At 36.9% G+C, this 27902-nt stretch overlaps 2 protein-coding genes across 3 annotated transcripts in view; both read left to right on the top strand.

Moving 5' to 3' along the window:
• The window catches only part of LOC127838064 (ATP-binding cassette sub-family F member 1-like), a 51447-nt gene extending 24503 nt beyond the window's left edge, over positions 1-26944 (top strand). For both annotated transcript variants that reach the window (XM_052365626.1, XM_052365625.1), the window contains 10 exons: positions 505-629; positions 3093-3205; positions 3869-4043; positions 5434-5508; positions 5970-6040; positions 6518-6550; positions 20990-21061; positions 21825-21986; positions 25832-25904; positions 26413-26944. In XM_052365626.1, coding sequence (XP_052221586.1) covers positions 505-629; positions 3093-3205; positions 3869-4043; positions 5434-5508; positions 5970-6040; positions 6518-6550; positions 20990-21061; positions 21825-21986; positions 25832-25904; positions 26413-26591 — 1078 coding nt within the window. In that variant the 3' untranslated portion in view covers positions 26592-26944. The remainder of the gene's footprint in view (positions 1-504; positions 630-3092; positions 3206-3868; positions 4044-5433; positions 5509-5969; positions 6041-6517; positions 6551-20989; positions 21062-21824; positions 21987-25831; positions 25905-26412) is intronic.
• LOC127838065 (zinc finger protein 492-like) lies at positions 14712-20983 on the top strand. The gene has a single exon (XM_052365627.1). It carries the CDS (start codon positions 14872-14874, stop codon positions 16873-16875), a length of 2004 nt encoding a protein of 667 aa, XP_052221587.1. The 5' UTR covers positions 14712-14871; the 3' UTR covers positions 16876-20983.
• Positions 26945-27902: the final 958 nt, after the last annotated feature.

The following is a 27902-nucleotide window of genomic DNA, read 5'->3' as shown; positions in this document are numbered from 1 at the left end:
GCCATATGGTATTGCTACTATGTTATTAACTTAAGGCTATAATTTCTTTGACATACCCAAAAGGACCCGCTGATGGTACACAGTAGCGCAGAGTCCATTCATGCAAATGTGTTAAGTCATTGTCTTAAAGGTTAGCCTTAAGAGATATATGTTTAAGAATAAGTAGGCATTTACCCGAAAGAAAACGCTAATGTTACAAGTAACGCAGAATCCATCTAAGCAAATGTGTTAAGTCAATGTCGTTAAGGTAAGCTTTAAGATATATATGTTTTAAAAAAAGTCGGCATGCCCATCCGACCCCGGCAAACAGAATTTTCTGCCACAATAAATTTTACAAATTTATCCCCCATAACAAATGTTTATTGATCAATATGTATTTACTCAAAATACATTTGGGACTAAAAGCAAAAAATGTATCACATGTTGCCAGGTCCTTTGATGAGATCTTGGTCTATAATGCCTTTTATTGTGATTTTGTCATGAATTCCATACTGCCTTCCCTAGTTACCTGCAGACGTGGAAGAAGACCCTTCTCGTTGTGTCACATGACCAGAGTTTCCTTGACAATGTGTGCTCAGACATCATTCATCTTGATCAGCAGAAGCTTTTTTACTATAGAGGCAACTATGGTAAGTCAATCTTGATCAGCAGAAGCGTTTCTACTACAGAGGCAACTATCGTAAGTCAATCTTGATCAGCAGAAGCTTTTTGACTACAGAGGCAACTATGGTAAGTCAATCTTGATCAGCAGAAGCTTTTCTTCTACAGAGGCAACTATGGTAAGTCAATCTTGATCAGCAGAAGCTTTTCTACTACAGAGGCAACTATGGTAAGTCAATCTTGATTAGCAGAAGCTTTTCTACTACAGAGGCAACTATGGTAAGTCAATCTTGATCAGCAGAAGCTTTTCTACTACAGAGGCAGTAGTCTTACGATTTATTTATCTTACGATTTTCCCGAAACATGGCCCCAAGTTACTTTAATTGAGAACGGTTGTGAATAAGTCACATATGAATACTCTGGTGTCTTTATCAGTTGAAAATTTCAGGGGTCATGTGGCAATTTGTTGGCTTAGTTATACCTACCACACCATTAAGTCCCTACCTTGTACTCGTGCACGATAAAATCATGGCAATTTACTCAGGACACTAGTGATGGCAACCGGATGTAATCCTCGGGGGGAAATTGTGCATTTGATGCATAATATTGTCAAAATATTTATTTCCACACCTACAGCGTTTTGACAAAATATAATTTAATTCATTTGACACAACTGTTGTTGTTTTTATTACCTCTGCGTTTTCGGAGAAAACCCGAGGTATTGTCATAGCCAGCTCATCGTGTTGTCCGCCGCCCTCGTCGTGCTAAAACCTTAACATTGGTTCTAAAATCAAAGTCCTTCCACCTACAACTTTGAAACTTCATATGTAGATGCACCTCGATGAGTTCTACACGCCACACCCATTTTGGGGTCACTAGGTCAAAGGTCAAGGTCACTGTGACCTCTAAAAAAAATAAAATCTGACAAGCTTTCCTTTAATCAAAACTGCACCCGTAGCCGAGTGTGGCACCCGTTATGCGGTGCACTTGTTAACTCTTAAATGAGCATAATCTAATATTTGTATTCGAAACACACTTATGAATTGTTTTGTTAACAGTAACAAGTTGTAGCTTTAATTAAACAGTGCTCATGTATTTCATGTTGTCCCCAATAAAGAATGTGCGAAAACTATACAACATGTACAACATTACGTCATTTGTATGTGAAGCTTGGGTGTATTTATTTTAAAAACTTTGTAGCTCATAGAACATTAAGATCATTCAATCTCGTTTTAAAATTTTCATAGTGCATTATAAAAAAAAATATTGTGAATGATTTAGAATTTACATTTCTTCTAAATTAATTTCAAATAAAAAACCAGTAAATTTAAATTGTTACGGTCTTTCAGATCAATCATTAATAAACCACTTATTAAACTGTATGATTATTTAACAGTAAATTGAACAAAACTGGATTTAGTCATTTAAAATACTGGATTAGGCATGTCTAAGGAGGGCTGTCTGGCTTGCAAGTGATTTGTACACTGGCTTATGTGAGTTTGGTTGGTGGTCACCATACCGGACAGGTGGAGTTTCCTCTGGGTACTCCGCCCCCCCCCCCCCCCCCCCCCCCCCCTCCCCCCAACACAAGACCACACCAAAATTAAAAGAAAATTCAGTCACAACAACCAAATAGCTGGAAATTGCAGCTATAATTCAAATTTTGTCCCAACGTTTGTGAGTCTATTTAGTTAATTTGGTCGGGGTGCTGGTGCGCACTCTGGGTGCACTCATAATGTAGCCTCTGGCTTGGAAAGGACCACATAAACTTCTAAATACACATGCACATGAACGAAATAAATCAAGCACAGTGAAGCATCACACGCAATGATTGACGCTAATTTTATAGACATCTAATCTAACAAGTTTGGCTATGAGGCAATTAAGATGTTATTGATTAGGGTGCATGAAAAGGCAAAGTGGCGCTTCTGAACGGCGGCTTGGCGCGGCACCACACAAATGCAGCACCACACCAAAAGGGCATGGCAAAACACTACATTTGTATGTAAATTGTACTATAATTAGTTAAATTGTTTTAAATGATTATTTTGGTTATTTCTGCAAGTTTTTGTTGTGGTACTTATTATATGCAAGAGCGCTGTAATTCAAGGTGTACACAACATATGTTTGTAAATATTTGTTATTATATGATCCGCTTTCTGCGAAAACTGGGCTGAATGCGTGTTTGTAAAGTGTTATCCCAGATAGCCTGTGATATCTGCACAGGCTAATCAGAGATGACACATTCTGCTAGAGAGGCAGTGTCTTCTAATCAAAAATCCAGTTAAGGCTAAAAATGTTTTTTTCCAGATTAGCCTGTGCAGACTTCAAAGGCTTATCTTAGAAAACAATTTACAATCATGCATTTAGATCCGTTTTCCTAGAACGCAGCACATATCACTTAAAATGTTTGTCCCTCTGACCATCCTGACCACATTACCCCACGGTGTATACTGACACATTACCTCATGGTGTATTCTGACACATTCCAGGGGCCTTCAAGAAGATGTTGGTACAGAAACGTAAGGAGCAGTTGAAGGCATTTGAGAAACAAGAGAAGCAGATCAAAGATGATAAGTCATCTGGAAAGTCCAAGAAGCAGGCTGTATGTACAACCTGATATGTGAATAGACACTGTACATTAGAGCCTCGCTCTGGGAAAATGGGGCTTAACAAACATGCTTAAAGTGTAGACACTATGCACATACATTAAGCACCGTTTTCCCAGTACTAGGCTCATTTATTTAGGGGTTTTGCAAGATTTGCATTATTTGCTTTGTCTGTTTTTTCAAAACATATTGATATGATCCAGTTTGGTCAATTTTATATATAAAAAATATCATGCAGGAGTTAACAAATCTTAAGGGATATTAAAATGTTTAACTTATCCTTATCCTCCCATCATACTCTCTTTATGATGAAGTATGATCAGAGGGCAAACTGAAATTATAAAAAAAAGTGACCCCAGATCTTTACCTCCAGTGCAATTCTATTCAAATGTCCAGTTTAGCGGCATTTGAAAATTGCTTTCCGTGTCAACTTCTTTATTGTAGCTCGATAGCAGTGAAAGCCTCAGGCTTATTGAAACGCTCTAGAGTCTGTTTCCTGGGTAGAACCAGTACTTTAGGTCTAAAGGGGAGATCTTTAGAACGATCTCACAGTGGGGATCGAACCTGTGACCTACCAGTTGCTAGGCGGACACTTTATCCACTCAGCCACTTCGGAATAGCTTTCCTGACGTTGCTAATTTTGTCACTTTTATATACAGGAGTCGAAAGCTAAGGAGGCGTTGACTCGGAAACAGCAGAAGAACCGCTCCAAGATGGAGATGTTTGCTGAGGAGGAGAAGAAGACAGAGTTGCTACAGAAACCCAAGGAGTACATCGTCAAGTTTCGCTTCCCCAGCCCCTCATCTCTCAGCCCCCCGATACTTGGAATATCAAGTGAGCATGCCATGTCAAATAGAGAAACTTGTAATTCGTTGCAAACTGCTAATTTTCATAGCTTTTAGTTTACACCTATTTATTTTGGCTTGATTGGACCGAAAGCCGAAGGTTGATTGAGACGCTCTTGAGTCCCTGATAGAACAGAACTTCGAGTCCCTGATAGAACAGAACTTCGAGTCCCTGATAGAACAGAACTTCGAGTCCCTGATAGAACAGAACTTCGAGTCCCTGATAGAACAGAACTTCGAGTCCCTGATAGAACAGAACTTCAAGTCCCTGATAGAACAGAACTTCGAGTCCCTGATAGAACAGAACTTCGAGTCCCTGATAGAACAGAACTTCGAGTCCCTGATAGAACAGAACTTCGAGTCCCTGATAGAACAGAACTTCGAGTCCCTGATAGAACAGAACTTTGAGTCCCTGATAGAACAGAACTTTGAGTCACTGATAGAACAGAACTTTGAGTCCCTGATAGAACAGAACTTTGAGTCCCTGATAGAACAGAACTTTGAGTCCCTGATAGAACAGAACTTCGAGTCCCTGATAGAACAGAACTTCGAGTCCCTGATAGAACAGAACTTTGAGTCCCTGATAGAACAGAACTTCGAGTCCCTGATAGAACAGAACTTTGAGTCCCTGATAGAACAGAACTTCGAGTCCCTGATAGAACAGAACTTTGTGTCTTTAGGGGAGATCTTAAGAAGGCTCCCACTGTGGGGATCGAACCCATGACCTCCTGGTCACTAGGTGGACACATTATCTATTGCAACCTTATTCACAGCATTAGAAATGTAATACAGTAATTAGTAGAAGTATGTGCAACATTATGTAGAAAAGCTTATCCTTTAGCACATAGAGGTTGAGAATTGTATGTTTTGTTTCAAAAGGTTTTGTCCTCATATGGAAGGGCAATATGTTATTGTTTGCATATTGTGAAAAAATATCATACATATATACGTAAAACATTGTAAAAATACACTATTTTGTCACAAAATGTTGAGCATATCATTTGTCACATAATGTAGAGCACTATGTCATTAGTCTTCTAAAGTAGAGAAACATGTTACTTGTCACGTAATGTAGAGAAACATGACATTTGTCACATAAAGTAAAGAAACTTGTCATTTGTCACATAATGTAGAAAAACATGTATGTTGTCACATTTTATAGAAAAAAAGTCATTTGTCGCCTGTCATATGACATAGAGAAGCATGTCATTTTTTAAATTATGTCTAGAAACATGCCATTGGTCACATAATGTATTTGAGGATGTCACATGATGTGGAGACATTTGTTAAAAAGGGTTGAAGAACATGTTATTGGTCACATACTGTGGAGAAAGGTGTTGTTAGTTTTATAATGAAGAAAAACATGTACTTTGTTTCAGATTGCACATTCACTTATGGATCTGGATCTCCTCTATTTAAAGACCTTGATTTTGGAATCGACATGAGCTCTAGAGGTAAATTGTTAAACTTTCTGTTGCTTAAGCTGCCATATACCATGGTGTTGTTCAAATAAGGATAGTACAGCGAAACAATTATATGATATTGGTATAAGGAGAAGTGCCATGCACAAGAAACATAACCCTTCATTTTCTTAAGCACAAGAACCATAACGATACGCTTTCTTAAATAAAAGATATTGCCCTTTTGTTCCTTTTAGTTCTGCACCCATCCATTAATTAAATTTATTGGGCAGGGGATATCAATTCAAAGAATTTGCTTGTTTAAAAGTAGATATACAAACAGATATTAGTTGCCACATTTAACGAAACAAACTGTAGTCACTGTAATCTCTAGATACCGGAACATGTTCTTAATCATAAATTAAATCTTGCTTAAAAAGTAACATGAGATTCTGTTGAACTGGGCTCTTGTAGGTTTGGTTTGTACTGGATTATACAATATATGCTTATTTCAGTGGCAATTGTGGGTCCCAATGGAGTGGGCAAGAGTACATTCCTGAAGCTTCTAGTAGGAACTCTGCAACCTGTGAGTTATAGCTGGTGTTCAGAAATAAATTGTTCTCCTGTAAACATATATGATAAATGTTTTTGTGGGTTTAAAGTACATTTAAAGCAAGTTTGCTACACAATTTTCATGTGGTTTGTTTTATATTTTCCGTAGCTTTGAACAAAGTCATTTCCTATTTCTTAAACAACATCAATTCATAAATTTACAAAATGAACATACTAATGAACTTATTACAAAATGAACTTATTAACATGAAGTTAATATTTGCTGATCTATAAAAAATTATGTAATATTATGTACGATATATATTTTTCCGCCAAACGACCTTATGTTATTGTATGACGTTGACGTCACTTCCATTGTATTTGTTTATATTGATGTACTACTGATGAAGGCTATGGCCGAAACATGTTTGGTACTTAAGACATTTTAATAAACAAAAGTGACGTGTTTGTACGATTGATTTAATTTAATATTTGCTGATCCTAATTTCAGACTACCGGAGAATTGCAGAAGAATCATAGATTGGTAAGGTTTTGTTAGATTGGTAAGGTTTTGTTACATTGGTAAGGTTTTGTTACATTGGTAAGGTTTTGTTTAATTGGATAGACTTTGATGATTCATTTGAGTAGCACTTTGGTTAAATGGGGCATAATACATGCATGTAAAGTGTCCTCCCAGATAAGCTGGTGCTGTTCTCAAAGAGACGATACTTTTGGCCTTTTTTGGAATTTTTCTTTTAAAGTAGGTTTCTTCTATAAAACAAAAATCCAGTCTAGGCATTCACAGATTGGGAGTCATTTAGAACTGCTTGTACTCCTGTAACTACTGGGTGGATCACAGAGTGGGAGTCATTGAGAATTGCTTGTACTCCTGTAACTACTGTGTGGATCACAAAGTGGGAGTCATTGAGACTTGCTTGTACTCCTCTAACTACTGGGTGGATCACATAGTGGGAGTCATTGAGAATTGCTTGTACTCCTGTAACTACTGGGTGGATCACAGAGTGGGAGTCATTGAGACTTGCTTGTACTCCTCTAACTACTGGGTGGATCACATAGTGGGAGTCATTGAGAATTGCTTGTACTCCTCTAACTACTGTGTGGATCACAGAGTGGGAGTCATTGAGAATTGCTTGTACTCCTGTAACTACTGGGTGGATCACATAGTGGGAGTCATTGAGAATTGCTTGTACTCCTGTAAGAACTGGGTTGATCACAGAGTGGGAGTCATTGAGAATTGCTTGTACTCCTGAAACTACTGGATGGATCACAGTGGGAATCATTGAGAATTGCTTGTACTCCTGAAACTACTGGGTGGATCACAGAGTGGGAGTCATTGAGAATTGCTTGTACTCCTGTAACTACTGGGTGGATCACAGATTGGGAGTCATTGAGAATTGCTTGTACTCCTGCAACTACTGGGTGGATCACAGAGTGGGAGTCATTGAGAATTGCTTGTACTCCTGTAACTACTGGGTGGATCACATAGTGGGAGTCATTGAGAATTGCTTGTACTCCTGTAACTACTGGGTGGATCACAAAGTGGGAGTCATTGAGAATTGCTTGTACTCCTGTAACTACTGGGTGGATCACAGAGTGGGAGTCATTGAGAATTGCTTGTACTCCTGTAACTACTGGGTGGATCACAGAGTGGGAGTCATTGAGAATTGCTTGTACCCCTGTAACTACTGGGTGGATCTCCCTCAAACTTTCACAGTTTAATGGCAGTATTGTGTAGATGATCATAAAGAACGAAATTTTGGCTGCAATTTGTTTTCACATAGTGATTGCTCTTTTTTTATGCTCCCAGTAGGGTGGCATATAGCAGTTGAACTGTACGCCTGTCAGTCAGTCTGTGCGTCCGTCCGAAAACTTTAAAATTGCCCATAACTTTTGCAATATTGACGATAGCAACTTGATATTTGGCATGCATGTGTATCTCATGAAGCTGCACATTTTGAGTTGTAAAAGGTCATCCTTCAAGGTCAGAGGTTGAATATATGGCTTCAAAGCGGCGCAGAAGGGGCATTGTGCTTCTGACAAACACATCTCTTTTTATGCCCCCCGGTAGGGTGGCATATAGCAGTTGAACTGTCTGTCAGTATGTGTGTATGTCAGTCTGTCCGTCCGTCCAGAAAAAACTTTAACGTTGGCCATAACTTTTGCATTATTGAAGATAGAAACGTGATATTTGGCATGCATGTGTATCTCATGAAGCTGCACGTTTTGAGTGGTGCAAGTTCAAGGTCAAGGTCATCCTTCAAGGTCAAAGGTAAAAAAAAAAAAAAAAAAATTCAAAGCGGCGTTCTCATGAAGCTGCACATTTTGAGTAGTGGAAGTTCAAGGTCAAGGTCATCCTTTAAGGTCAAAGGTAAAAAAAATACTTCAAAGCGGCATTCTCATGAAGCTGTGCATTTTGAGGGGTGGAAGTTCAAGGTCAAGGTCATCCTTCAAGGTCAAAGATCAATTTTTTTAATTTTTTTATTTATTTCAAAGCGGCGCAATAGGGGGCATTGTGTTTCTGCCGAACACATCTCTTGTTTAAGATATTTCTTGTTTGACCTTTGTGAGTTATGCTCCTTTTAACCCTTTAACCCATTAGAAGCAAAGTGAAAATGGCTTTTTTTGCACCAGCATAAAACCAGAACAGCCTGCAAGTTACCGGCAGTCTGTTCAGGTTTTATATTGTTAGCTGCTCATCGGTAATTAAGGGTTGGAAATGAAGCCTTTAAAACTTTAATCTAGTAAGAAAAGTCTTTAATAAAATTAAACTTTCTGAGTGACTGCAAATGCGTCAAATATGTATCTAAGTGGTAAAGGGTTAAGGGACTTAACTCAAAAACTGAATTAAGTTTTAACAATATATTTAATAACAAAATTTACTCATGGGTTAACAATGTTCTACTACGAATTTCCGCAAGTTTTCTATCTGCCCAAAGTTCAAACTGAAAGGCTTGTATAGGGGTCTTTTCATGACGTGTGTTTGCTTGTTTTAAATCTGTTACAAACAATATCAATAGCAATTGAAAGGCATAATATACTGTAATTACTCTGTAAGTTTTCGGGCACTAAGTTTTCGGACACCCTCTTTTTTAGCCAAAATAATTTTTTTTCGTGACAGTATTTTCGGACATACGGGATTTCGTCAAAATAAAATGACTCCAATTGTTCGAACATTATATTCTTCAGTGCTATTTTACTTGAGTTTTGCCCTGTTTTTGCTAATCTGGGACCCTTTGATCATGGAGTTTTACAACCAGATTCAGATCATGAAACCGGTGTCATCCCAATTGTCCCACATTAAGAATTTCAATACACCATTAAAGTAGGTGTGAAGAGGGGTAAGAAGGAAAAGTTAAAGGTCGGCTCAAGAATCACATTCCAAAAGTATTGGACAAACTTGCATGCGTTATAAACATAATTACAAAGACCATAAATGGACTTTATTTTGATTATCTACGGTCAAAGTATAAACTGATAATTATCTATTATTTGTTTCTTACATAAATACAATATTTATTCAAAAATAAAAAGATAAGAAAAAACTATAAGTATTATTTTAATTAAATAACAAACATTCATTAATTTACCTCCAAGGCTCCATGCGTTATAAATGAATTAATCGTTGATGGTATAAAACTCGCACTCGAGTGCCGTAACAAACCAACCTCAATTCACTAATTTAAATTTCGTTGATTAGGTAACTAGTAAACACAGAGAAATTCGCATTTAATATAGATTTTGGAGCATAAATATGCATAGAAGAAACTACACCAATTCCAACAATCTACAAGGAAGAGATCAATGAACTTCGAACCCATGATTGGAATGGAATGGAGACACAGCTTCGCTTGTCATGAGTTAGCCGACATTCAATATGTGGGACAATCAGGAGTAAATGTAAACCTTAAAACCTGGCATAGAATGCCCTGAGGGCAATTGACCATCACAATTGCGTTATTAGGTAGATAACCATGAAAACCGGTAAACAAAAATGGTTTCACCCAACAGCATTTGAAATGATAAGCAGTTTGGTTGTTTTTTATGCCCCCTTTCGATGAAAAGGGGGTATATAGTTTTCGCACTGTCCGTCAGTCTGTCTGTCAGTCTGTCAAACTTTTCGTGTCTGCTCTCTAATTCAAATAGTTTTCATCCGATCTTTATGAAACTTGGTCAGAAGTTGTATCTAGACAACATCTTGGTCAAGTTCGAATATGGGTCATGCCAGGTCAAAAACTAGGTCACGGGGTCGAAAAAACATGTCCAAGGGAAGTAATAAGCTTTAAATGAACATAATTATCTTACCTGCCAAATTATATATTTTTGTAAAATAAATCAAACATCGTGGTTAAAGGTCAAGGTCATCCTTCAAGGTCTAAGGACAAAAATACAACATCAAGCGAAGTAATTAGCTTTAAAGGGAGATAATTATTCAATATTGAACATAGCAACTTGATATTTGGCATGCATGTGTATCTCATGGAGCTGCACATTTTGAGTGGTGAATCTACAGTCATGGTAGTGGCTTTTAATTATTTGCTACTAAAAATAGAGATTTGTTTGAGACAATTATTTTCAATGGAAGTAATTTATACAATTAAAAATCTCAGATTATATATTTCCTTACCAAGAATTTAAGTTCTTTTCACAGTTACTGTACAGATTTTTTATTTTGATTATTTATATTTATATTTGTCAATTTTTTTTAAATGATATAATTATCATTTCTTTTTGTACTAATTTGTGAATGGTAGGGTTCATTACATACCTGTGGACTTATGTCCATAGATACATGATGAACTCTGGCTATGATCTCTTTCATAAACCACAGGCCTTGGTTGTCAGTGAAGTTTGACTTGGTCATTTTTAAATGTCTACAGACCCCCCCCCCCCCCCTTTATAAGCTTTAAAGGGAGATGATTTCTATACCTGCCAAATGATAAATAGAAATTTCATTTCAAAGCGGCGCAGTAGGGGGCATTGTGTTTCTGACGAACACATCTCTTGTTTTGGTGACGTTTTCATATACTATTTCAGGTAAGAGATTGCAAATAAGTGAAGTTGTATTTTATATAAAGTAATTTAAGTAATGAAAGGAGAGCACAACAGAATAAAATTATTTCACATTTATTAATTGGTTTTATTTCAATATAATAATTGACAAACAAACATAACAAATATGTCTCTAAATGTTCAACCCTTGTACATTTTGAATATATTTCGTATCTAAATATTCGAACACAAAAACTATTATTTTTATTATAGAGTAATTACGGTACACATCAAAACATGGATTATATCAAAAGGACGATTTGTTTATATGAATCCTACAAACTGTGAAAAGTAAGATTATTATATAACATGTTGACATATAATTAAATAATTGTAGAAAGTGGAACCATCAGGTTAAGAACAGCAATTAACCTTATTAGATCATAATACATGTATGTCCTTGTGACAATGTTAATTAAAAGGTAACTATTCCTTGCTGTGAAAATAGGTTTATGGTGATGGACATATCAATGACCAATGTTTGTTTTATGGTATATAACAATATATAACAATATGTAGATTGTAGGCAACACGATACAAAAATAAAATAAGGTGCTAACAATTTGCAGTGTTCATGGGTCATACATAAGAATCCAGATTTATTTATAATCTGATATACAAACTGTATGAAAACTTTTTAAGTTTAAAGTACATAAGAAATTGTATAATGAAATTATAACAGCTTATTTTACATTGTTTGGGTATTTAATACTGTTAGATAATTGCTATTCCCAGGCAATAAATTATAGGTACTTTGTAAATTAAAGACCATTGTATTAAAATTTGAGACCACATGTATTGTATTAAAATTTGACAGTTGCATTAACTTGATTAAGTATGGTAATTCACTACAGATACTTCCTCTGGTTAAAACTGTCAGCTCAGGCCAGTTGAAAACAATGTTCATAAATGTAGACCTGTCAAACTCTACTGCCAAAATTCCCTTTGGCAATCATTAATGTTAGTTATATGTTCACTGGACTCATATTAGATTGTCATGTTGACACCTGAGCCTGGGAGAAAACTTAGTATGTAAGGACATATTAAATCATTTGGGAGCCATAGCAATATCTGTTTGTATTTAAAACATTGTGACATCTGCTGTCCTTGTTCCTCTTCAGGTAAGGCATTTTATTTTACTGTTATTTTCTGTTAAGTTAAATAACATTTTACTATAGTTTAAAGATATAAATGATTATTTCCTATTTGGCAATTATATGGAATTGTAGGAATTTAGAATTATGGAATGTAATTTGTGCGCATTATCTTTTATATTTATTTGTAAGTTAACTAAAAAAATAAATAATTCAAAATATTTCATTATTTCTGATCATTGATGCAACTTTGTTGATGAAAACTTATGTATGTTATTAATAGTTTATTATGCCCCCCTTCAAAGAAGAGGGGATATATTGCTTTGCTCATGTCGGTCTGTCGGTCGGTCCGTCCACCAGGTGGTTGTCAGACGATAACTCAAGAACGCTTGGGCCTAGGATCATGAAACTTCATAGGTACATTGATCATGACTCGCAGATGACCCCTATTGATTTTGAGGTCACTAGGTCAAAGGTCAAGGTCACAGTGACCCGAAATAGTAAAATGGTTTCCGGATAATAACTCAAGAACGCTTAGGCCTAGGATCATGAAACTTGATAGGTAGATTGATCATGACTCGCAGATGACCCCTATTGATTTTCAGGTCACTAGGTCAAAGGTCAAGGTCACGATTACACGAAATAGTAAAATGGTTTCCGGATGATAACTGAAGAACGCTTATTCCTAGGATCATGAAACTTGATAGGTAGATTAATCATGACTCGCAGATGACCCCTATTGATTTTTCAGGTCACTAGGTCAAAGGTCAAGGTCACGGTGACATGAAATAGTAAAATGGTGTCCGGATGATAACTCAAGAATTCTTATGGCTAGGATCATGAAACTTGATAGGTAGATTGATCATGACTGGCAGATGACCCCTATTGATTTTCAGGTCACTAGGTCAAAGGTCAAGGTCACAGTGACAAAAAACATATTCACACAATGGCTCTCAATACAACGGAGAGCCCATATGGGGGGCATGCATGTTTTACAAACAGCCCTTGTTTTTGGATTAATTCCCTTTATGATAAATAACAATTTTACAATTTGCCTACATATACAGCACAAAATGGCTCTATCCTGTAGGTGTAAAGAGAACAAAAATGGACCATTGACTGAAACCTTTACATTTCAAGGGATTCATCCTGCGAAAACTATAAACCTGCAGTGGGAGAGTGTTACTTTTGGACAAGTTTCCATTGGACAGGCTAAGAAAACAGACAGTTATTTTCCTACCAGTAGTTCAGGAAATGGTTCTGTACTTCTGAATTTCGGCTATGAATCCTGCTGAGCAGTGTCCATTCATTTAAAGCCATGCATCTGTGCCTGGAAATATGAATGCTGACTATTCGAATGTGGAGACAATTCCATCCCACCAACTTAGTCCTTCTGATGTTTCAAAGGAAGCTGATGACCAACTTTTGTTGGGACGCTGGTATGTCCTGCCGTCTGAGAATGATGATGTTGATGCATTCCAAGGAAGTGATGATTTGGCAGTCAGAAATGTTCTGCTCAGAAGTCCCTCAGAAAAAACTGGTCCGATGTTTGACCCTGGAAGTGTTAATAAACAATGTGAAATATCTGTTTTCAAAGGAAACTCATCAGTTCTTTCAACACAAACATTTAATTCTGCTGGTATAATAAATCATAAAAGACAATTTTTGGATTCTCAGTATGTTGCCTTTTTGAATCCCAAGGTAATGGATATTAAATCAGTTCTCTCCACTTTGGACACAGACACATTGCATGACAGGGGGCCTCATGGGGATATTCATATCCCAAATTGGGGGATCATGCCATCTGTTGTTTCCCCTACAGTTCCTTTAGTTGACAGGCAGACTTCCAATTCTGGCCAGGACGCAACAACATTTCTGCCAAGCCTTTCACCTCAGAGTTCACTGCTCCAATACCATCAGCAACAACAACCACAACTGGTAACCACAGCAAAGAGCCCGCAAGATGTGTTTGATGAAATACAGGATTTAGGTGATCAAATCCTGGAGGAACACAAGTCAAAGGCTTTAAACGAGTTGCAACTTTGCCAAATTGGTTGTCAAAAGGTTATGTTAAATTTTGAAAACAAGCTGATTATGCCCAGTTTACCATATTCTGCAACTGATTTGACTCCTGACCATCATTTTGCTTTTGAACATGAGGCAAATGCGGTGAGCACTTCACCGGTTCAGGTTTTACCTATGAGGGTAAATCCTTCAATAAATGGCAGTCCAGTGGCAGCTCCCAGTTCTGAATCTACTTATGCTACGATTAAAAGGAATTGTAATGATAAATCAATTAAAAAGGACTTTCCTACAAATCAGTCAATTGGTTTGTCAAGTGATGTAACATACAGTATGGACCAAAATAATGAAATATTACCAGTGGATGATCCAAATGTTCCGATGCCACTAATCAGATGTGATTCAAAGGAAGATATACCACAAGACATTACTGAAAGTCAGGCCAATGAAATGCCTTTGTCAATGAGTTATACCATTTTTAATTTGGCAGAGGTTTCTGTGACAACAGAGGAAGTGAATTCAAATCTGGCAGCTGAGTCTGGCGAATGTTCTTCTGATTACTTTGAAGAGATATTCATTGAAAGAAACCAAAAGAAAAGCAAGAGCTATAATTCAACTCTTTTGGAACCAAAGAGGGTTTGTGGTCAAGGTTCATCCAGTGGCCAAGTCAAGCCTAGGAATGCTGCAAAAAACAATGGTCCCCCTTTTCCTTAAACCAGCTAAGAGGAAATTGGACAAAACAGGTGACCTAGTAAGTGCAAAGAGAGTGAAAAAAGCCAAGACACTTGAAAAGGACAAGACTGAATACCTTCTTCCAGAGAGGAACCTAGCAAGCTGTAAGAACCTAGAACCTTCAGATAATGACCACTTTCTGTACTGTGGAGAATGCAACAAAGAGTTTGAAGGGGATTGCCCTGTGCATGGACCATACAACTTAATACAGGACAAAGAGGTGCCAGAAGAGGACCCCTTTAGAGCTGATCATACTCTTCCAGATGACCTTGAAATTAAAACCTCAAAGCTATTTGGAGCTGGTCTTGGAGTATTTTCAAAAGTTGGACTCGAATCCAGAATCATGTTTGGACCATATAGGGGTGATACCATCTCTTACAACCATAAATCAGGATATTGCTGGCAGATCTATAAGGAAGGCAAAGCTAGCCACTGTGTGGATGCCCAGAACAAGGCCACCTCTAACTGGATGAGATACGTGAACTGTGCAATGACAGAGGCAGATCAGAACCTTGTAGCATTCCAGTACAAAGGAGGCATCTATTACTGCACATTCAAGCCAGTTTCACCAGAAGAAGAACTGCTTGTCTATTATGGAGATGAATACGCCAGAGAAGTTGGCATCAACAGAGACAAGAACTTGCTCTTCAGACCTAAATATGTCAATGAAGAGGGAAGTGACATTTTAAAAAATGTCATGGAACAGCAATTAGAAAATGCAATATTACAGAAGAAGAAGAACATAGAAAACACAGATGAAAAGGAGTACAATGGCGTGATGTGGAATAATACTAGAAAGAACAGTAGTAACTTGAAGACATACATGAGGATACATGCTGGAGAGAGACTGTACAAGTGTGAGGTGTGTGGCTATGCCTGTAGCCAGAGTGGTAAATTGAAGACACACATGAGGATACATACAGGAGAGAAACCGTACAAGTGTGAGGTGTGTGGTTTTGAATGTAACCAAAGTTATAGCTTGAAGACACACATGAGGATACATACAGGAGAGAAACCGTACAAGTGTGAGGTGTGTGGCTATGCTTGTAGCGAGAGGCGTAACTTGAAGACACACATGAGAATACATACAGGAGAGAAACCGTACAAGTGTGAGGTGTGTGGTTTTGAATGTAGCCAGAGCTGTTCCTTGAAGACTCACATGAGGATACATACAGGAGAGAAACCGTACAAGTGTGAGGTGTGTGGTTATGAATCTAACCGGAGTTATAGCTTGAAGACACACATGAGGATACATACAGGAGAGAAACCGTACAAGTGTAAAGTGTGTGGTTATGAATCTAACCGGAGTTATAGCTTGAAGACACACATTAGGATACATACAGGAGAGAAACTGTACAAGTGTGTGGTGTGTGGTTATGAATGTAACCAAAGTAGTCACCTGAAGACACACATGAGAATACATACAGGAGAGAGACTGTACAAGTGTGAGGTGTGTGGTTATGCATGTAAGCTGAGTGGTCACTTGAAGACACACATGAAGATACATACAGGAGAAAAACTGTTCAAGTGTGAGGTGTGTGGCTATGCTTGTATCGAGAGTTGTACCTTGAAGAGACACATGAGGATACATACAGGAGAGAAACCGTACAAGTGTGAGGTGTGTGGCTATGCTTGTAGCCAGAGTGGTTATTTGAAGACTCACATGAAGATACATACAGGAGAGAGACTGTACGAGTGTGGGGTGTGCGGTTATACATGTAAACTGAGTGGTGACTTGAAGACTCACATGAGGATACATACAGGAGAGAAACCATACAAGTGTGATGTGTGCGGTTATACATGTAATCAGATAAGTAACTTGAAGAGACACATGAGGATACATAAAGGAGAGAGAAAGTACAAGTGTGAGTTGTGTGTTTATGAATTTAACCAGAGTACTCATTTGAAGAGACACATGAGGATACATTCAGAGACTGCTGTACAAGTGTGAGGTGTGTAGTTATGCATTTACATGGAGGGAGTCCTTGAAGAGACACATGAGGATACATACAGGAGAGGGAATGTACAAGTGTGAGGTGTGTAGGTATGCATTTGCCCGGAAGGAGTCCTTGAAGAGACACATGAGGATACATGCAGACTAGAGACTATAAATCTTTTAGGTGTGTGCTTATGAGTGTAACACAAGTAATACCTTGAAAATACACATGAGGATACTGGAGTTATGCACACATTGTGTGGTTATCCATGTAACTAGAGACGGAACTTGAAGACACATATGAGAATGCTTACATGAGAGAGAGAGAGAGCACAAGTGTGGGGTGTGGGGTTATGCATGTAACCAGAGTGTTACCTGTATTCTCCATCAAGCTGTTATGCTACTGCAGATGATTGGTGTGTGAGATGCTATTATGCTACTGCAGATGATTGGTGTGTGAGATGCTATTATGCTACTGCAGATGATTAGTGTGTGAGATTCTATTATGCTACTGCAGATCATTGGTGTGTGAGATGCTTTTATGCTACTGCAGATGATTGGTGTGTGAGATGCTGTTAGTAGTTTGGAAGACATGCAAAAGCATAGTACAAAGTGAAAAAAATATTAAACATAAATATATAGAAAACTTAGCTTTGCTTAGTTACACTGTACTTAGTGATTTTCTGTGTGATAAATATTTTTCATTAAATGTTATATGAAAACATTTATTATAAATGAACATATATTTAACGCAGAAATAAAGACTGTGTCATTACTGTCAAATCTAAGGATTATTGTTATTATTAGGGATGGCAAACCTAAGCAAATTAGTAACCGGTTAACCTGTTTCGATATTCAAGCGGTTAACCGACTCACGTACCACATAAATGAAAAAAAAAAAAATCCAAAAAACCTATACGTTTATAAACAATTACATGCATTTGCAAATATACTCTTGTCTTGTTGATTGTCTTGTAACCTAATTACTTTAACCATTTTATCAATTAAATACTGTTTCTTTACAAATTTTGTAATTTCCGACATTTTTATATGCTTGTCGGTGAACTGTGATATTTCTTTGTTGAAATATTACCTTCATGTCTTTTACACATAATTATTGTTCTACACCTTGATCAATAAAAGCTAGTGCAGAATTTGAATTATGTTGTGTTTTATTAACACTCATTTTCCTTTAGGAATTTCATGCATTAACAGTTTTCTGATTAATAACAATTGTCGATTAGCGTAAACATATTTTGCAATGGGCAAAGGGTTTTCCAAACCTCTATTGAAGGCCTGTTTATACTCGATGTCTTTATTAGGGCATTTCAGTTTGCAATAGTTGTTAAAACAACAGTGATCGGGTGTAATCACAGTGTCCAGCTGTATTGATTTTATCAAGCAATGGTAGTCAACAAAATAACACAATAGAATGTAAAGTGCTTAACAAACACACTGCAGAGTAGGTGCTAATTTCTTGTGTGCCTGCTCATTAATCTGCTGCACCCGATGTTTTACAACTCTAATCGCTTTTGATCCACAGAGGGGCATCACGGGGTGGTAATTGGTGATAATTTGCGATAAGATAAGCGGATTAGCCAATACAGTGGAATGAAGTCAAACAAAACTAACGATTTTACTATTTATTGCGTTCAACCAAAAAAAAATTCTGCAAGAGTAACCAAATATTAATTGTGTAACCGGTTAACCTCCTTAAGAAACGGATAACCTGTTAACTGAATAAAGCGACTGCCCTGTCCATGAGTTAGGTGCACTTGTTAACCATCTTACTCTTTTTATGCCCCTGGATCGAATGATCAGGGATATATTGTTTTTGGCCTGTCCGTCTGTCTGTATTTGTATGTGTCTGTCATTGTATGTGTCCCAAAACTTTAACCTTGGTCATAACTTTTGTATTATTGATGATAGCAACTTGATATTTGGCATGCATGTGTATCTCCTGGAGCTGCACATTTTGAGTGGTGAAAGTTCAAGGTCATCCTTCAAGGTCAAAGGTTAAAAAAAATCAAAGCGGTGCATAAGGAGGCATTGTGTTTCTGACAAACACATTTCTTGTTTCGTCTTGTTGACAATTATAGGTTGAATATGTGTTCCATGTTATTTATTGTTCTCTTGTCAGTGGGTTTGTATTTTTTTATAATTCTGATATTCATGGTTTTGTTGAAGTACATCTAAAAACATATGCAGGTTTATTAATGCAAGTTAACATTCATTATAATGTATAATGAACAATAGTTCTCACTTGTCTCTTTCATTTTACAGCTAGTTCTGAAAATATAAGTATTGAACATAGTTCACTCCCTTTGTTGTTTAATTACAAAAATTAGTGCAAAAGCCCAAAGAGATTATGTCTCAAGTTTGTATGTAAATATATCTTAATTACATCACACTTTTGTTGATGTAGATGTAGATTCACTGAGTGAATTGATTTTGATAGTGCAGATATAAAGACAATTTCAAGTTAGGAGTCCACTCTTTTAAATCCTGAGTATTTAAATATTTAGATGATCAAGTTAAAAAAAATCTACCGGTAGATTTTGTGCAAAACTGCTTACATTATTTGTATGCCCCCGGATCGAATTTTCGGGGGTATATTGTTTTTGGCCTGTCTGTCTGTATGTCATTCTGTCTGTCTGTCTGTCATTCTGTCCCAAAACTTTAACCTTGGTTATAACTTTTGCAATATTGAAAATAGCAAATTGATATTTGGCATGCATGTGTATCTCATGGAGCTGCACATTTTGAGTGGTGAAAGGTCAAGCTCAAGGTCATCCTTCAAGGTCAAAGGTCAAATATATGGCAATAGGGGGCATAGTGTTTCACTAACACAGCTCTTATTTAACCCATTTATGCCTAGCGTCTAGAAAAAAGGCCTTGGCAAACAGCATAGACCCTGATGACAGCCTCTCATCAGTGTCTGCACTGTTTGCTTAAAGGAATTTCTGTACGAAATATTCTAAATATAGAAATAAATATACTAGACATCCCTCATTTTGGAAATAAATTGATCCTATTTAGAAGGATGGGAGAGTCCACTAGGCATAAATGGGTTAACATCTTGAAGCTTGTGTTTTCAACTCCTTTATAACTACTAGTTACTCACTCAAACTATCACAGTCCAATTAACCTTTATTAGATTAATATAGATAGATTAGAAGAATATCATAAAGAAACAAATTCTGGCTGCAACAAGTTTTAGCCTTTTGTTTTTCCACTATAGAATAAAAAATTAATAATCAGAAAATGCTGTGTTGTTAACTTGGCTTTAACTTTTGGGATTATCTCACTCAAAAACTTAAATATTTGAATGTCTTTGTATGTCTAGATATCATGATCATAAAAGAATTTTGGCAGAATTATGGCCCTTTGTTTTTTCCACTCTATATTATATGGTCCTAGAATGTTTTTTTTAACTACTATTTAAATATTGGGTGATTCTTGCTCCAATTCTCACTGTTGAATGACATTAATTGAGTCGTGTTCTGAGAAAACTGGGCATAACGCATGTGCGTAAAGTGTCATCCCAGATTAGCCTGTCCGCACAGGCTAATCAGGGAGACACTTTCCGGTTTATGACCTTTTTTGTTTAATTGAAGTCTTTTCTTAGCAAAAATCCAATTTAAGCGGAAAGTTGCGTCCCTGATTAGCCTGTGCGGACTGCACAGGCTAATCTGGGATGACACTTTACACACATGCATTAAACCCAGTTTTCTCAGAACGTGATGATAATTTGTGGATGATAATAAAGAAATTTGGTTTGACTATGACCAATTTTGGCTTAATTATGGCCCTTTGCCTTTTTGTCCACTGAAGAATATATCGTGGATTTTCTTGTGTCCAAACATGTCTCAAGAGGGACCTGTCGGTGTCTGTGACACTTTTCTAGTTCTGATTCTTTTACTTAATTGGATATAGTTCATGTAAGCTGTTTTATAAATTGATCTGAAAAAAAATCATATACAATTTTGCTGAATTTTATGTAATTTAATGGTAATATGTTGAATTCTACATAAGGAATCTATTGATCTCAGATTATTTTGATGCATTTAGATGATTAGACATATTACTATAATTTCTGAAGGGATAATACTGTTGCTATCTTTTACAGAGGATTGGCAAGTATGACCAGCATTCTGCTGACCAGCTGGTACCGGATGAGTCTCCTATAGAACATCTGCAGGTCGGTGGCATATATGGTAGCCTTGGTCTGAGAACAATTGCCTTAATGCCCGTACTTAATTTGTTATAAAACAATACATATTTTGTATCTTAAGTATGGCTTAAATTTGTCCTGGTATTGTTTTTGCCCTGTCTGTCTGTTGGTTTGTGTCAAAACTTTAACATTGGCCATAACTTTTGCAATATTGAAGATAGCAACTTGATATTTGGCATGCATATGTATTTCATGGAGCTCCACATTTTGAGTGGTAAAAGGTCAAGGTGATCCTTCAAGGTCAAAGGTCAAATATATTTGGGGGGGACATAGTGTTTTACAAACACATCTTGTTTTACATGAAGATATAATAAAATTACTTGACAAATTCCTTATGTTGTAAAAGTGGTGTATTGGTTTTCCAAACTTCCTCTATAACATGTGACTAGTCATAAACGAGATGTTTTAGCCAAAATAATGTGCCACTTTATATATTGTGCTAAAGAAGCCAATTTGAAACATGGCTTAATTTTTTTTAAGAAAGTTGAAACTTAACCCTTTTCCACTCAGAAGCAAAGTGAAAATTGCTATATGCAACCAGTCACTCGCAGTCTGTTCAGGTTTTATCCTGTTTTCTGCTCTGCAGTATGTTAGGCTTGGACATGAAGCCTTTTAAACGTGAATCTAGTATGAAAGGTCTTTAATATAATAGGATTTTCTAACGTACTACAAATGGGTCAAAGTGCCTGTCTGAGAGGTAAGAGGTAAATCTGCCCTTGTTTGCTTGCAGCGTAACTTCAACATGGACTACCAGTTGTGTAGGAAGACGCTGGGCAGCTTTGGGTTGCCGGGTCACTCTCACACCATCAAGAACAGGGACCTGTCTGGGGGACAGAAAGCTCGCGTGGCACTGGCAGACCTCACATGTAGACAGCCAGATGTGCTTATATTGGTAGGTACATAGCCACATGGGGCTAAGACATTAATTTAGCCTAGTTTTGAGAAAACTGGACCTAATGATTGTGCATAGTGTCGTCCTAGATGAGCCTGTGCAGTCCGCGCAGGCAATCAGGGACATTTTCTATTTCCTGGATTTTTGTTTTTAAGAGACTTCCTTTAAATAAAAATGCCATACAATTTAAAAGTGTTGTCCCTGATTAGCTTGTGCAAACTGAACAGGGTACATGGGGACGACACTTTACGCACATGCATTAAGCCCGGTTATCTCAGAATGAATGAATGTGTAGTTTTGAGCTCATCTATTTTATGGAAAAAAAAAAGAGCTATTGTCATCACCTTGGCGTCGGTGTCCGGTTAAGTTTTGTGTTTAGGTCCATTTTTCTCTTAGAGTATCAAAGCTATTGCATTCAAACTTGGTACACTTACTTACTATCATGAGGGGACTGGGCAGGCAAAGTAAGATAACTCTGGCGTGCATTTTGACAGAATTATGTGTCCTTTTTATAATTAGAAAATTTAAAATTTGGTTAAGTTTTGTGTTTAGGTCCACTTTATTCCTAAAGTATCAAATCTATTGCTTTCACACTTGCGACACTCACTAACTATTATAAGGGGACTGTGCAGGCAAAGTTATGTAACTCTGACTGGCATTTTGACAGAAATATGGCCTCTTTATACTTAGAAAATTGAAATTTTCGTTATGTTTTGTGTTTTGGTCCACTTTACTCCTAAAGTATCATAGCTATTGCTTTCAGACTTGGAACACTCACAAACTATCATTTGGGGACTGTACAGGACAAGTTGCATAACTCTGGTTGTAATTTTGACGGAATTATGGCCCTTTTTTATTTAGTAACTTTGGATATATGGTTAAATTTTGTGTTTACATCCACTTTACTTCTAAAGTATCAAGGCTATTGCTTTCAAACTTCAAATACTTTCATACTATCATGAGAGTACCATCTGTACATGGCAAGTTGAATTTTACCTTGACCTTTGAATGACCTTGACTCTCAAGGTCAAATAATTAAATTTTGCTAAATTTGCCATGACTTCGTTATTTATGATCAGATTTGATTAATACTTTGGTTTATTTTGATTTTCTTTTTCTTTTTGAAAGATCATCTTTTAAATGACCACACCTTCACACTAAACCCCCCCCCCCGACCCCCCCCAAATAAAATAATATATTTATATTTTTGTTGAAACATGGTGAAAAAACAAAAATATTTATTTTAATTATTTTATTTTTGAAAGACCGTCCAACTATCCCACCCAAGAACCCCCCCCCCCCCCCATTTTTTTTGGTTTTCATTTGTATTTCTTATTTTTGGAAGATAATAATAAATGACCACACCCCCACACTATACCCCCCTCTCCACCCCACCCCTCCAATTTTTTTTTATTGAAGTATTGAGATAGGTCGCTTCGCCTTTAAAAAGCAAAAATAGATAAGCGGTCTGCACCCGCAAGGCGGTGCTCTTGTTATGATATGGACGTTGTTACAAAAAAAGCGATGTTTATTCACCAAAGCCCATTTTATAACAGATCCTTGGTAAAAACTTACAGAATTATTTTAAATTAATAAAACTGATAATGTCTTCAACTTTTTCATGTTGACATCTTTTTATATTAAAATGTTTAAATGAATACTGTAAAATGATGTATGTTTATCCTTTTTTAAGCTAAAAACGTGATTTTAAAGAGATTGTTATAAGTACATCTTCAGTTTTGTATTCCTTTAGAAGGTTTGTGATTATGTCCCTTGTATGTATATTAATTTATACCCGTATTAACACATATGATTGGTTTAAGTAGAAATGAGGATGATTATTGTAGCATGATATTAAAATGAACCTTTCAATCATGGTTAACCCTGGCCTGTCTTAACAAGTTTTCTTATTTTAGGCAATGCAACTTACAACAATGGCTTTACGTTAATGTATACCAATTACAGTTGCATATTTAATATTTATTCGGATTCAATTGTACAAACTTGTTTAAATGAGCATTGCTGCATGTTGAAATTGACCTTGACCTTGGAGATATCGACGTAATTCTTTCGCCCAACACACCGTCCAATGATGGTGAACAAATGTTCCAAATGACATAGTTATGGTCCAGACAAGCTCATTTATGATCGTTAAACCCAAAGTGTGACTTTGACCTTGGAGATATGGACTAACGTAAGCACTGAGGATGTAATTCTTTCGCGTGACACACCGTCCAATGATGGTGAACAAATTTGCCAAATGATTTTAAAATCTCTCAATAAATGACAAAGTCATGGCCCGGACAAGCATTTGACCTTTGACCTCCAAGTGTGACCTTGACCTTTGAGATATCGACGTACTTTTTTCACACGACACACTGTCCCATGATGGTGAACAAATGTACCAAGTCATTTTAAAATCTAAGGATTAATGACATAGTAATGGTCTGGACAAACTTTCATTTTAAAACACACTAAGTGACCCTGTGACCTAGTTTTTGACCTGGCATGACCCATATTTAAACTTGACCTAGGCATCATCTAGATACAACTTCTGACCAAGTTTGGTGAAGATCTGATGAAATTTCGGGACAGACAGACAGACTGACAGACCAACCGACCGACCGACAAAGTGACTCCTATATAACCCCCATTACCAATGGTAATGGAGGTATAATTAAGCACTGTTTGTAATACAAAATAATACTAGCATAAAGATTGATCATTATAAATATATCATGAAACAATCAACACGTTTAAATAAAAACTGTTTTATTATTGTGTGAAATATTAAATACTTATGTACCATGAATTGCAAATTGTTCAAAGGTCAAAAATGGCCATCAATGACCTTGTCCGGGCCATAACTATGTTGTTCATTGTGAGAATTTAAAATCATTTGGCACATTTGTTCACCATCATTGGACGGTGTGTCGTGCCAAAAAATTACGTCGATATCTCCAAAGTCAAGGTAACACTTTGAGTTCAAAGGTCAAAAATGGCCATAAATGAACTTGTCCGGGCCATAATAATGTCGTTCATTGTGAGATTTAAAAATCATTTGGCACATATGTTCACCATCATTGGACGGTGCGTCACGCGAAAGAATTACGGCGGTATCTCCAAGGTCAAGGTCACACTTTGAGTTCAAAGGTCAAAAATGGCCATAAATTAGCTTGTCCGGGCCATAACTATGTCGTTCATTGTGAGATTTTAAAATCATTTGGCACATTTGTTCACCATCATTGGACGGTGTGTCGCGCAAAAGAATTACGTCGGTATCTCCAAGGTCAAGGTCACACTTTGAGTTCAAAGGTAAAAAATGGCCATAAATGAGCTTGTCCGGGCCATAACTATGTAGTATATTGTGAGATTTTAAAATCATTTGGCTGTTTTGTTTACCATCATTGGACGGTGTGCCACGCAATAGAATTATGTCGATATCTTCAAGGTCAAGGTCACACTTTTAGTTCAAAGGTCAAAAATGGCAATAAATGATCTTGTCTGGGTCATAACTATGTCATTCATTGTGAGATTTAAAAATGACTCTGTACATTAATTTTGTTCACAGTCATTGAAAGGCGTGTCATGTGAAAGAATTCAAGAGTTCAAAGTTCAAAATGGCTATAAATGATTATGGCATAATAATTCTTAAAAATCGCCATAAATTAGAATCTCTTGTTTTGTGAAGACAGCATGAAAAATAGTCTGTGTCAATGCGGCATGTGGGGGTATTCGTCACGTCTGTGACAAGGCTCTAGTTTGTTGAAGCAAACAGACTTGGATCTAAATTTGTATGGTAATTTTAGGACAGAATTGGATGTAAAGTTGTATGGCCATTTCAGGACGAGCCTACCAACAATCTTGACATTGAGTCCATAGACGCACTGGCAGAGGCCATAAATGACTTCAAGGGAGGTAATCTTCCTTTTAAAATAATACACCACATCTGTTGTTCTTTGATGACTATAAACATTCAATTTGCTTAATGTATGTTCTTGAAGAATAAATATTTCTAATTAGTCCTCTATATATAATAATAATAATGTTCAACTGTTTTAGCACATAATGTTATACCATTAGTTTTTACCTTTGCATTGAAAAGGTTGTGTCAAAAAAATATTTGAGCCTTGCACTGGGCTAAACTGCGCTAATTGCATGTGCTTAAAGGTGTCTTCCCATACTAGCCTGTGCAGAGACCAAACAACTTAATCAGGGAATACCCTTTCCACTTTTATGGATTTTTTCCTTTAAAGGAAGTCTCTTCCAAGCAAAACTTCCATTGATTTGGGAAGTGTCTGACTGTGCGAGTGTACAGGCTAATCTGGGACGACACTTAATTCACATGTAGTAAGCTCCATTTTCCCAGAGCGAGTCTCGTGTATAGATATTCAGTGCTATACATTATTATTTGCTCTGCCCCCAGGTGTGGTGATAGTGAGTCACGATGAGCGCCTGATACGAGAGACAGACTGCAACCTCTGGGTGGTCGAGAATAAGACTATTAATGAGGTTGATGGAGACTTTGACGACTATAGGAAAGAACTCTTGATGCAAATGGGTGAAACTATAGCAACCCCCGGCAATGTAGGAGCCACGGAATGAGTTCAATGTGCAACTTTACGATGGAAAAATTACTTGTATTTATTGTCATGTTCTGTGTAACATCTGGGTCTAGTTGCTGACGTGTTCAATCAGCTGTTAATTGTAATATAATTATTTTTTATTTAAACAAGAACAATCTGTTTGAAAGAGATTTATGTATATTAATTCGACTTCCATTTTCAACTTGTATTGTATACTTGAATGATCAATTTAAAGAAGTATTCACTTTTTGTTCTCTGTTTTGAGCAATCTATAAACAGTGGTTTCTGTACTGGAAATTATTGTTGAATATGAACACAACCTGAGATTGTTGCATACTAAAAATATAAATAAAACAATAAATATATTTAGTCCATGGCATTGTTATTTTGTTACCATGTACCGTTGATTGTGTCAAGCTATGGAGGGCAGCAAAGAGGGGCATACCCCTGTATACTGGAAGCAACACAGTGTATCAGTCTGTCCCAGTTTATTTGTCCGTCCCGATACACAAGCTTCACCCTTCAAGACAGAACAACATGCTGTTTTAAGCTTACCTGAGTTTGTTCAAATCTTGCCCACGAGCTTTGATATTTGGTATAAAACATCAGATAGAGGTCCTGTAGAAAGCTTCTTAAAATTGTACGACTGTGTCAAAACTGGCCATGCCCCAGAGATCACCAGGACCTGAATTATATTGACTTGTATAGTAAAAGCTGCCCACAAAGGTCAGGAGTACTGTATAATATTTGATGGCTTACATGTTTTAGTGGTCTTTTACAAAGAGTATTCAAATCATCCCCCTGCAGTCAAAACTGGTTGTGCCAGAGGTTAAATAATTTATATAGATATACAGTATAGTGAAATTTAAAAAACACACAAGATATGTGTTTGTCAGAAACACTATGTCCCCTTCTGCGCCGCTTTGAAGCTATATATTTGACCTTGAAGGATGACCTTGACCTTTTACCACTCAAAATGTGCAGCTTTATGAGAAACACATGTATGCCAAATATGAAGTTGCTATCTTCAATATTGCAAAAGTTATGGAAAAATGTTAAAGTTGGGGCAAACAAACACACAAACCAACCAACAGACAGGGCAAAAACAATATGTCCCCCACTATAGTGGCGGGGGACATAAAAATAAGATAACAAAAAGGCAACGAGGTATAATATTTATAATCATATGTACATGTAGTTCTCTTCTGCTTCATTTTTTAGCTCGGCTGTTTTCACAGAAAACCCGAGGTATTGTCATAGCCAGCTCATCATGTTGTCCAACGTCCGCCGTCCACGTCTTGCTAACACCTTGACATTTTGCTCTAAAATC

This window comes from Dreissena polymorpha, chromosome 7, assembly GCF_020536995.1.
Source record: "Dreissena polymorpha isolate Duluth1 chromosome 7, UMN_Dpol_1.0, whole genome shotgun sequence".
NCBI lineage: Eukaryota > Metazoa > Mollusca > Bivalvia > Myida > Dreissenidae > Dreissena > Dreissena polymorpha.
The sequence above is the reverse complement of the archived record's forward strand: the minus strand, read 5'-3'. Positions and strand labels throughout refer to the sequence as shown.

What these genes read in the sequence shown, in the direction of transcription:
- LOC127838065 (XM_052365627.1), top strand. Translation starts at nt 14,872, where the DNA reads ATGCTGCAAAAAACAATGGTCCCCCTTTTCCTTAAACCAGCTAAGAGG.